The sequence below is a fragment of the Budorcas taxicolor genome, chromosome 16 (assembly GCF_023091745.1).
Source record: "Budorcas taxicolor isolate Tak-1 chromosome 16, Takin1.1, whole genome shotgun sequence".
Classification (NCBI taxonomy): domain Eukaryota; kingdom Metazoa; phylum Chordata; class Mammalia; order Artiodactyla; family Bovidae; genus Budorcas; species Budorcas taxicolor.
This window is the reverse complement of record NC_068925.1, coordinates 66,031,081-66,043,298: the sequence shown is the minus strand read 5'-3', so window position 1 is coordinate 66,043,298 and position 12,218 is coordinate 66,031,081. Positions and strand designations below refer to the sequence as shown.

Genomic DNA, 12,218 nt, shown 5'->3' with positions numbered 1-12,218 from the left:
CGACTCTTTGCAACCCCATGAATCGCACCACGCCAGGCCTCCCTGTCCATCACCAACTCCCGGAGTTCACTCAGACTCACGTCCATCGAGTCAGTGATGCCATCCAGCCGTCTCATCCTCTATCATCCCCTTCTCCTCCTGCCCCCAAATCCCTCCCAGCATCAGAGTCTTTTCCAATGAGTCAACTCTTCGCATGAAGTGGCCAAAGTACTGGAGTTTCAGCTTTAGCATCCTTCCTTCCTTCCCAGGGCTGATCTCCTTCAGAATGGACTGGTTGTAGGCCTGTTGAAACACCCTCCCAGATCTACCTTTTGTCAAATTTAACATCATAAACTGTCTGAAAAGATTCTGCATCATTAAGCTAAAACATGAACAAGCACATCTTACGTCTGTATTTCCCTGGTTAATTCCTCTTCTGTGAACTGCTGTTCATTTTCTTCGCCCATATTTTTCATCTGGATTGCTTTTTCCCTCAAGTCACAGAAGTTATTTACATATTCTGATTGAATCTTTGTCAGCTATACATCAGTAAATCTCTTCTCCTAGTCTATGGAAACTTCTATATTGTCAGTGGGACTATGAACTGATAACCTTCTGGAGAGCAGATTACTAATAAGCAGTAAAGATGAAGGTGTAAATGCTGTATGTCCCAGCCATTTCACCTCCAGGTTTCTCCCTTAGGGAGACTCTCATACATGAGAACAAGGATATACTTACATGTGATATTCATTACAGTATAATTTGTAACAGCAAAAAAGTATAAACAGTGATGTCCTTGAAGATGTATGTAACACTTCCTCCCTCATTTCCCATCCCTCTTTTCCCATGTGTTCTATTCATTTGTTCATTAATGGCCTTAGCCCATGCCATTAAGCACCTACTCTGAACCAGATTCCATAACAGGTAGGCAGTCACTACTTCCACTTGTCTTGCTAACACATGGTTTCTTAGCACTTTCAGGAGGCTTTTCCCAGCCTTCTGGGTCCTGATACAACCTGAAGTAAAGTGCTTGTCAGTATACCCCACTACTCCTGTTATTCAATTTGTTGTTGCTGTTTAGTTGCTAAGTTGTGTCCGATTTTTTTGTGACCTCATGGACTGTAGGCCACCAGGCTCCTCTGTCGATGGGATTTCCCAGGCAAGAACACTGCAGAGGGTTGCTATTTCCTTCTCCAGGGGATCTTCCTAACCCAGGCATTAAACCCATGTCTCTCGCATTGCAGGTGGATTCTTTAACACTGAGCCAATAGGAAAGCCCTGTTATTCAATTACCTAACAATAAATTAAGTGGAGGTGGTCCCAAATTACTGTTAATTAAATTTCTGAACAAAGGACAACTTTATTTCCTAGATCTCATCTAACAATTACCAAAAAATGAAATAAAATTTATTTTCCAAGCCAACAATTAGAGCTAGAACATTACTTTCAAGAGAAAGTCTTAAATACCATATGGTCACATGCATATGTGGAATCGCACACCCATACGAAAGTTCATAGACACAGAAAACAGATAGGAGGTTGCCAGAGGCAGTGGGTAAAACAGGTGAAAAGAGTTAAAAAATATAAACTTCCAGTTATAAAATAAATAAGTCATGGGTATGTAGTGTACAGCATGGTGACTATAGTTAATAATACCATATGGCATTATTTGAAAGTGGCTAAGAAAGTAGATCTTAAGGGTTCATATCACAAGAAAAAAAAACTCTGTAATTATATACAGTGACCAATGTTAACCAGATTTATTGTGGTAATTATTTTGCAATATATGCAAATGTCAAATCATTATGTTGTACACCTGAACCTAACACAATGTTGCATAACAATTATGCCTCAGAAAAGAAATAGGCTGTCTTGATCAGCACGGTATCTCTAACACAGACCACCTCCTGACATAAGTCAATAAATATTTGCTAGGTAAAGACTAAAAAATCCAAGCAATATTGTCTGACAATAATAATTTTTTAAGTGAACCCAGGGATTTCTGTTTATAGATGGTTTATTATCAAATAAAGAGCTGTTTATTCTCTTAAATTTAACAGAATGTATTTTTTTAAGGTGAGTTACCTTCATAAATTCCTACCCAAATACTTTTAGGACTTGTCTTAATGAACTTCCTCCCGATACAAGACAGCCAGAGATTCAAAGTCAATAATTTTCTTTGCGTTACTAATGAAGGAAAATTCCTACATTAACCACAAATGTCTGAAATTGCACCATTACTGTTATATATGTAACATTTTATATAGAAAGTACACATGGGAGTAAAAAGATTAAAGTTTGCCTATTACCTAAAAATATCACTCCTGTTAGAACCTGAGGAATGAAATCAAACACACAAATCTTTATTTGTTAAAAGGTTATTTGCATTCTTTGAGTTGAGAACATTTTATGCCATAGAAAGCATAATAAATCTAACGTGTATTTGGGTCCCATTTGTGCTATTTTCTATATTATCATTCCACTGCCTAATATAATCATGAATATTTATATAAAAATAAGACACACAGACTAAGCTCTCTGCTTTATTAAATACAAGAGTGCAAAAATGGATTACTAAGTTAACCTTCCAACTAATTCTACTTAAAGAAGAAAACAAGCTTAAAAAGCTAGAAGAGCAATAATCACAATTAGGGAAAAACTAGAAATTAATTGGGCAAATTTATAGTTCTAGATTTATGAAATGATTTTGATTCAAACAGACTATATTCATTTTGGTTTTTAGGATTAAATATGTTAATTCTAAATGGTAGTTCCTTGTCCAAATAAATAACAATAATACTAGCTAGGATGACATTGTTACAGCAATTTAAAGACACAAAGGGAGAGTCTGAAGGAGTGAATTATTATGTCTCTTAGATAGAAGCATTATTGGAAATAAAGCTAGTTAAATTGTTGTGTATTGATTCTCAAAACACACAGAAAAATCTCACAGTAAGAAGCCTCTCAAAGAATGGTATAAATAGCCTGAAATATCAAAAGATAATTCTCATAACAAATCATACATACCAAAAATATTTAGTAGAAATCTAAAAATTAGCTTAATATAATTTTATAGAATACACACAATGAAAAAAATAACCAATTATGGTAGCTTTGATTTGGAAGGGATCTCACATATTATCTACTGATAACCTGTAACCTTCAATAAAACACAAAGTGAAACTCAAGAATTGTGTGTCTCCAGTCATAAAACAAAAATCTGCACCAAGACCAGAATCCAGGTCTTCTGGCTTTAGTCCACGGTCTTTCTCATAAATCAATATGTATTAATTCTCTATGCATTCATAGAGAATTAGGAAAAAAGCAGGTATTAATCAAAATGCTTCATGTTGGAATTTAAGGTGCTCTGCCTTCTTCCCTTTTGAATTATGGTTCTGGACTCTTGAGAGTCCCTTGGACTGCAAGGAGATCAAACCAATCAATCCTAAAGAAAATCAACCCTGAATATTCATTGGAAGGACTGCTGCTAACGCTGAAGCGCCAGTACTTTGGCCACTTGATACAAAGAGCTGACTTACTAGAAAAGACCCTGACGCTGGGAAAAACTGAAGGCAAAGGAGAAGAGGGCAGCAGAGGATGAGATGGGTTAGACAGCATCACTGTCTCAATGGACATGAATCTGAGCAAACTCTGGGAGATCCTAGAGGACAGAGGAGCCTGGCATGCTGCAGTTCACAGGGTCACAAAGAGTCGGACATGACTTAGTGACTGAACAACAGCTCCAAGCCCTCTTCCCTACTTATACACCCACTCAAATACACCTGTGTCTTTATCTGTCCTTTCTACCTGCCCCATAGCCTCAGAGGTTCAGGTGCTCCTCTTCCAGCTCAGGATTAATCTCTTTAACTAGTCTCCTGAATCCTCCCCTCCCCATCTCGCAAGAAACTTGGCTCCATTACTCGTTACCTTCACTCCTCAATGTTCAGTCTTTCTCTAGGACAGTTCACAGCACAGCTGGCTTACCTCAGAGCAAACAAGTCAGAAAGAGAGTGCCCAACAGAAGCCACTGTGTTTTTTCCCCAAAGTATCATTGATTTACAATGTTTGCGGTATACAGCGTGTGTGTGTGTATGTGTGTGTCTGTGTGAGTCCCTGGGTCAGGAAGATCCCCTGGACGAGGGCATGGCAACTCACTCCAGTATTCTTGCCTGGAGAATCCCATGGACAGATGAGCCTGGCGGGCTACAGTCTTTGGGTTGCAAAGAGTCAGACATGACTGAAGAGACTGGGCACACATGTCTGCTAAGTCACTTCAGTCATATCGGACTCTGTGCGACGCCATAGACAGCAGCCCACCAGGCTCCGCCGTCCCTGGGATTCTCCAGGCAAGAACACTGGAGTGGGTTGCCATTTCCTTCTCCGATGCAGCAAAGTGAAAAGTGAAAGTGAAGTCGCTTAGTCATGTCCAACTCTTTGCAACCCCATGGACTACAGCCCACCAGGCTCCTCTGCCCATGGGATTTTCCAGGCAAGAGTACTGGAATGGGGTGCCATTGCCTTCTCTGACACATGTATATATGTGTGTATATATACACACACACACGCACACATATAGATAGATATGCTCTTGTCAGTTGAATGCTTACAAATATTTTCTCTTATTCCATAGGTTGTCTTTTCATTTTGTTTATGGTTTCCTTTGCTATGTAAAAGTTAAGTTTAATTAGGTCCCATTTACTTATTTTTGCCTTTGTTTCCATTGCTCTATGAGACAGATCCAAAAAATAGTGCTGTGATTTATTATGGCCTGCCTAAGTTTCTTCTGGGAGTTTTATAATACCCTGTCTCACACATAGGTCTTTAATTCATTTTAAATTTATTTTTGTATACAGTGTTAGAGAATGTTCTAATTTCTTTCTTTTATTAATAGATACAGCTGTCCAATTTTCCCAACATTACTTATTAAAGAGACTATCTTTCCTCCATTGTATATTCTTGCCTTCTTTTGGCAGATTAACTGACCATAAGTGTGTGGGTTTATTTCTACACTCCCTACTCTGTTCCATCAATCTATACGCCTGCTTTTGTGCCACTACCATACTGTTTTGATTTCTATAGCTTTGTAGCATATTCTGAAGTCATGGAACATGATTCCTCCAGCTCCATTCTTCTTTTTTAAGATTTACTCCATTTCACAAGATTTATTCAAGAATCGCTCCATTTTTCTTTCTCAAGATTACCATTGCATCAAAAAGAACAGAATACCAAGGGATAAACCTACCTACCTAAGGAGGCAAAAGACCTGTACTCTGAAAACTATAGGACACTGATGAAAGAAATCGAAAATGACACAGACAGAAAGAAAAATATACCATGTCCTTGGATAGGAAAAATCAATACTGTTAAAATGACCATATGATCCAAGGCAATTTATAGATTTAGTGCAGTCTCCATCAAATTATCAAGAGCATTTTTTACATTGGAAAAGACCCTGATGCTGGCCAAGAGTGAAAGCAAAAGAAGAAGGGGGCGGCAGAAGATGAGATGGTTAGATAGCATCACCAATTCAAGAGAAATGAGTTTGAATAAACTCTGGGGGATAGTGAAGGACAGGGGAGCCTGGCAAGCTGTAGTCCACGGGGGTCACAAAAAATTGGATAATGACTCAGGAACTGAGCAACAATTTTTCACAGAACTAGAACAAAAAATTTTCATTTGTATGGAAACACAAAAGACCCCAAATAGCCTTACATCTTCTATGATCTGATCTTAGAAGTAACATCTCATCACTTCTGCCTACTTTTATGTATTAACAGTAAGTCAAATAGTGAAAACCATGGTATAATCACACGATGGAATGGAGACTCCCTGGTGCTCCAAGGGTTAGGACTCTATGCTTTCACTGCCGAGGACCCAGGTTTGATCGCTGGTTGGGGACCTAAGATCCCACAAGCTGCTCAGTGCACAACACCTACTCCCCAACAAAAAGGCAAGTCACTAATTCCAGCCCACACTCCAGGGAAGGGAATTACACAAGTGTGACCATCAGAAGGCTGGATTACAAGAAGCCATCTTAGAAGCTGCCTGCCACAGCTTCTAAAGAAGAAAACCAGAAAAGGAGGCTTTTTAACTGGATACCAGGTCTTCTTACAAAGCAAGCAATTGGGAAAACCTGGTACTGGCATAAGAATAAATATATTGACTAACAGAATATAGAGAGGCCAGAAACAAATCAAAGCATAGCTGCACAAAGATGGCATGTCAGATAATAAGGAAAGGAGGGACTATTCAGTAACTGGAGGCAGAGAAAAATGGTCATCCAACTGAACACAGGGTCCCTAGCCTTCCTCTCATAACATTAAAATGAGCAACTTCAAAACTCTTAGTGAAAATACAGGTGAACTTCTTTTAAATCTTTACTTAGGAAATAGCTCTTATGTTAGATATAAAGTGAAAGTGAAAGTGAAGTCGCTCAGTCGTGTCCGACTCTTTGCGACCCTGTAGCCCACCAGGCTCCTCCATCCATGGGATTCTCCAGGCAAGAATACTGGAGTGGGTTGCCATTTCCTTCTCCAGGGGAAGCTTCCCGACCCAGGGATCGAACCAAGGTCTCCCGCATTGCAGGCAGATGCTTTAACCTCTGAGCCACCAGGGAATATATTAGATCTTTATATATTAGATATCTTTATATATTAGATATAAAGATATTGATTATTAAAATTAATAAATATGATTATGTTCAAACTAAAAACTGCTATTCATCAAAAGATACCTGAAAGACAGATTTTTAAATCTGGGAAGCACAACCAAAAGGATTACTATCAAGAATATATAAAGAACTCCTAGGAGTCAATGAGGAAACTACAAATAATCCAATAGGTAAAGGATGTGAAAATGCGTTTTTCAAGAGAGGAAATAATACATATATACATAAATGTTCAATATCAGAGACCTGCAAATTAAGACCACAATTAGACGAGCCATTCAACTGACAACAACTGAAAAGTCAGAGAACAGTAAATGTCAGAGACCATACAGCTTCCAAAGATCTTATTTACTGTCCAGGGGAAAGTAAACTGAGGCAACCACTTTGGAAAATAGTTTGAAACTATCCCCTGAAGTCAAACATGAGCAACACTCCATCCTCAGGAGAGATGTGAAAACTATGGTATAATCACATGATGGAATGCTATACAGCAGCCCACCCTCCTGGCCAAAAGACACCATAATATAACCTGAACAATATAAAGCAAGCCTCAAAAGATTACATGCCTTTTTATAAAGTTAAAAATATCTAAAATGAAGCCACTCCCAAAGAGCATGAAAAATACAGTAACATTTTACAGTAAATAAACACTTGTTCAACACTCATATTTAACTTAGTTCTCAAATTACCAAGAATAAAGCCATGATTCCTATACCCCAAACTCCTTTTAAAATATATTGTTGCTGCTGTTCAGTCACTAAGTCATGTCTGACTCTGTGATCCCATGGACTGTAGCCTACCAGGATTCTCTCTGTCCATGGGATTTTCTAGGCGAGAATAATGGAGGGGGTTGCCATTTCCTCCAGAGGATCTTCCTGACCCAGGGATGGAACCCGTGTCTCCTGTACTACAGGCAGATACTTTACCCCTGATCTACCAGGGAAGCCTTTAAAATATATTACTAACTCTAATTTAAGGATTCCTAGTGTTTTATGCTGGAGAAAGAAATGGCAACCCACTCCAGTGTTCTTGCCTGGAGAATCCCAGAGATGGGGGAGCTTGGTCGGCTGCCGCCCATGGGGTCGCAAAGAGTCGGACACGACAGAAGCAACTTAGCAGCAGCAGCAGCAGCAGCGCTTTATGCGGGAGAAGGCAATGGCAACCCACTCCAGTACTCTTGCCTGGAAAATCCCACGGACAGAGGAGCCTGGTAGGCTGTAGTCCATGGGGTTGCGAAGAGTCGGACACGACTGAGCGACTTCACTTTCACTTTTCACTTTCATGCATTGGAGAAGGAAATGGCAACCCACTCCAGTGTTCTTGCCTGGAGAATCCCAGGGACGGGGGAGCCTGGTGGGCTGCCTGGACGACTGAAGTGACTTAGCAGCAGCAGCAGCAGCGCTTTATGCAGGAAAGGAACTAACCTGCTAAACAAAAATCAAAATCAGCTGCCCACCTGTTATGGCTGAGGGAAGCACTGATGGGTGTAGGTACCACAGTCTGTAACCCTTCTCCTTCTATCTCAGTACCAAGAAGGCAGATGAGCTGGAGATCTGGTAGTCCCACACAGTTTACTTCGTGCCAGCTTTTACCTGGAAGTGTATCATCGAATGGACAACAATATTTATCAAAATAATAAAAGGTCTAAACATCTACCTAATACTCAGCTGAGCAAACATCACTTATAATGCTATGTCCCTTTATCTTTCTAGTATTTTCTGTTACTCATAATTCCCAGTGTTAATGAATAAAGAAATCACAACACTGACAAATTAACAGCAAATGCATAAATGCTATATCCCGACCCAACTCATTCCCCCACGACAGCCCCAATAACAAAACAATAATAAACAAATTACTTACTCTCCATGAGGTCCAGGTAAACCAAGAACGCTATATAAACTTGGGTGGCATCTCCTATATCTAATTCCATCATTTCTAAATACTGAAAATCAAAATGCAATTGTCAAAGAGAGAAGGAAGAATCTCAGCATTTTCTTTCAATTAACAACTAGTCAATAGATAATGTATAAGACTCTCATAAAGGTATAGTGGGAGTTACTTGGCAATTAAGCCCTGACCCCTATCTCTTAAAAAAATTTATGGATTGCTAGGGTAAACACATACACACTTGCAATTGCAGATAAATAATAATATGTTACAGTAAGTGGCTAAAAACCAAGCGAATGGAAAAAAAAAATGACACAAGAGGTCAAAGGAGCTGCACTCAGGTGGCTTGGCTGGTAAATGTTTCCTGGCAGAAGTGGGATGCATACTGGGCCCTGAAGGACATGTATGAATTGAGTAAACAGAGAAACAGTGACAGTGTGAGTAATCACATGAAAGTGGAAATAAGCAACATGGATTCAAGGGCCTAGAAAGAAACCTACCTGCCAGGAGTAGAGACATCTTAATAGGACTTTTGTCGGGGCAGGTTAGCGGGAGCCTCTAATTCCCTGGTCTCATTTGCCGGTGGCGAGGCTGTGCTAGAAGAGCATTCCTGGCCCCTCTCCCCACCCCTGCTCACTCAAGAGTAGGGAATTCGTTAACTGTTCAGTTTCAAAGAAAGGATCAAGGAAGCTGCTGCAGCTTTCAGACTCGTTGGTCAGCACAGAGCGAACATTCCTCAGGGCCTGCCCCTGCAGGAGAGTCCTGAGGTACTGCAGCTCTGTCAATGACTAGGTGGGTGCGGAGCAGCGTCAATGCAGAGGGGAGGCATCTGCAGACCCACCTGGGTGTACTAAAGTCACACTTTCCATCAGCATCCACCAAAGTGTGTACAGATGCAGGAAAAGAGGAGTGCTACTAATTGTCCTCCTCAACCTCACATGAGTTTGGAAATGACACTGAAAAAGCATCTGGGGACCAGGGGGCGAGGTCTTGATGGCCAGGGTAAAAGTATGAATTTTACCCTTCAGGAAATTCTCTAAATATGAGAATTACATAACCAAAGTGCTGCTTAAGGATGATAAATCTAATCCTATGTTATTGGATTGACCTAAGCCTTTGACTGTGTGGATCACAATAAACTGTGGAAAATTCTGAGAGAGATGGGAATACCAGACCACCTGACCTGCCTTTTGAGAAATCTGTATGCAGGTCAGGAAGCAACAGTTAGAACTGGACATGGAACAACAGACTGGTTCCAAATAGGAAAAGGTGTATGTCAAGGCTGTATATTGTCACCCTGCTTATTTAACTTATATGCAGAGTACATCATGAGAAACGCTGGACTGGAAGAAACACAAGCTGGAATCAAGATGGCCGGGAGAAATATCAATAACCTCAAATATGCAGATGACACCACCCTTATGGCAGAAAGTGAAGAGGAACTACAAAGCCTCTTGATGAAAGTGAAAGAAGAGAGTGAAAAAACTGGCTTAAAGCTCAACACCAGAAAACAAAGATCATGGCATCCGGTCCCATCACTTCATGGCAAATAGATGGGGAAACAGTGGAAACAATGTCAGAATGCATTTTTGGGGGCTCCAAAATCACTGTAGATGGTGACTGCAGCCATGAAATTAAAAGACACTTACTCCTTGCAAGAAAAGTTATGACCAACCTAGATAGCATATTCAAAAGCAGAGACATTTCTTTGCCAAATAAGGTCTGTCTAGTCAAGGCTATGGTTTTACCAGTAGTCACGTATGGATGTGAGAGTTGGACTGCGAAGAAGGCTGAGCGCTGAAGAATTGATGCTTTGGAACTGTGGTGTTGGAGAAGACTCTTGAGAGTCCCTTGGACTGCAAGGAGATCCAACCAGTCCATTCTGAAGGAGATGAGCCCTGGGATTTCTTTGGAAGGACTGATGCTAAAGCTGAAACTCCAATACTTTGGCCACCTGATACGAAGAGCTGACTCATTGGAGAAGAGCCTGACGCTGGGAGGGATTGGGGGCAGGAGGAGAAGGAGACGACAGAGGATAAGGCTGCATGGCATCACCGACTCGATGCACATGAGTCTGGGTAAACTATGGGAGTTGGTGATGGACAGGGAGGCCTGGCGGGCTGCGATTCATGGGGTCGCAAAGAATCCGACACGAGTGAGCAACTGAACTGAAGTAATTTTCAAACTGAATAATGCAAATGCAGAACTGAAAATCAAACAACTAATATCTTTTCTTTTTTTTAAGCTCAATTAGATCCTTCAAGAAAAAAAAACGAAAGAAAAGATTTGATGGTTCGAGCCTATAGAGCGTTTGACTTTAAAGAAAAAAAAAAAAAAAAGAACGCATGTACACCCGTAGTGGATTCATGTCAATGTACGGCAAAACCAATACAGTATTGTAAAGTAAAATAAAGTAAAAATAAAAATTTTTTTTAAAAAAAGAAAAAAAAACCCCTGCAAGTATGAAAATTAAATAGTAACATCATATCTAGAAATAGCTTTTAAAACTTATTATTGGTGTTTTATTTTAAATATTTAGGTAGTGGCTACCATAGGTTAAGTGCTTTACTAATATTAACTGACTTAATCCTCTAACAACCCGATAAAGTTAGTACTATTCTTATCTCCATTTTACAGAAGAGAAAACTGAGGAACAATGAGATAAAACTTTTTTTTTTCCGACCTCCCCCCCCCCCCCCCCAAAAAAAGAAAAATCACAAAGCTGATGACAGAACCAGGATTCAAACTCAGGCAGTCTGAATGCATGCTCCTGACCACCATGCTCCTTCTCCATACTTTGGTTCTTTGATGGCACTGAATAATATCTCCATGTTATCGTTCGTTTTTCTCACCCTGAGACGGTGTAAGGGGATCAGAGCAGAAGGATAAAATCAAGCAAGAGAAGATGAAAAGATCTTCCATTTTCTCCTTTTCTGGGATGTTTGTAGATCATTATCTATGAAATACTGCTCTCCAGCAGAAGACTGCAATTCTATTCAAACAACTAGACCAAAGTACGTAGTCTCTGAGATTTCTGCAAAACTCATATCCATTCACTGTTCATTCATTGCTTGGGCCATAGCTGGTAAAAGGCAGGAATTTGCCAACAGAGGCAAATGAGGACTGTGCCTAAAACTTTGACCATAGTAGACTACTACAGCTTACTCGAGGCCCACGAACTGGGAAAAGTTCGTGGGTTCCGCTTGGTTACTATGAGGATTAAATGAGACCATCCCCAAGAACGACCCTAAACAGCAAAACTGAGATTAATGGTGTGGCTCTCATCTGGCGATGTTCCCTCCAGTTAAGAACGGTCCGAGGGAGGCGAGGCGGAAGGGGGCGGTGTCAGAACAATAGTTTAACTCATTGAAACAAACAAAAACAATGTTGACTGCAGCGGGCCGTGAGCAAAAAGAATCCCCTTTCCGTGAGGTTCGCGGGGAAACTGCGATCCCATTGGGTGGGGAGTCAAGGGCCCAAGGGGGAGCACGGCCCGGGGGTCCCGCCTTGGGTACAGGCCTGGGCAGGGCGCCCTGCTCCTCTCGCGCCTGCTGACCTTAGGGTGCGTGCCCATCCAGGCGTCCTCGGGGGCCCACGGGTGGGCGCTGCCGCCGCGGCGATCGTCGCCCGGGCGCTCATCGCCGCAGCTAGCGGTCGGCTGGGACTCGCCACGCTCCTCCAT

The 12,218-nt window shown here is 41.0% G+C and overlaps 1 protein-coding gene across 1 annotated transcript in view; it reads right to left on the bottom strand.

The window, feature by feature from the left end:
- TSEN15 (tRNA splicing endonuclease subunit 15) overlaps nucleotides 1–12,218 on the bottom strand; it is a 29,325-nt gene extending 17,107 nt beyond the window's left edge. The window contains exons 1-3 of the mRNA XM_052653961.1: nucleotides 12,093–12,218; nucleotides 8,510–8,591; nucleotides 8,103–8,238 (exon numbers count right to left, since the gene is read on the bottom strand). Of these exons, the coding sequence (XP_052509921.1) occupies nucleotides 8,103–8,238; nucleotides 8,510–8,591; nucleotides 12,093–12,218 (344 nt within the window). The remainder of the gene's footprint in view (nucleotides 1–8,102; nucleotides 8,239–8,509; nucleotides 8,592–12,092) is intronic.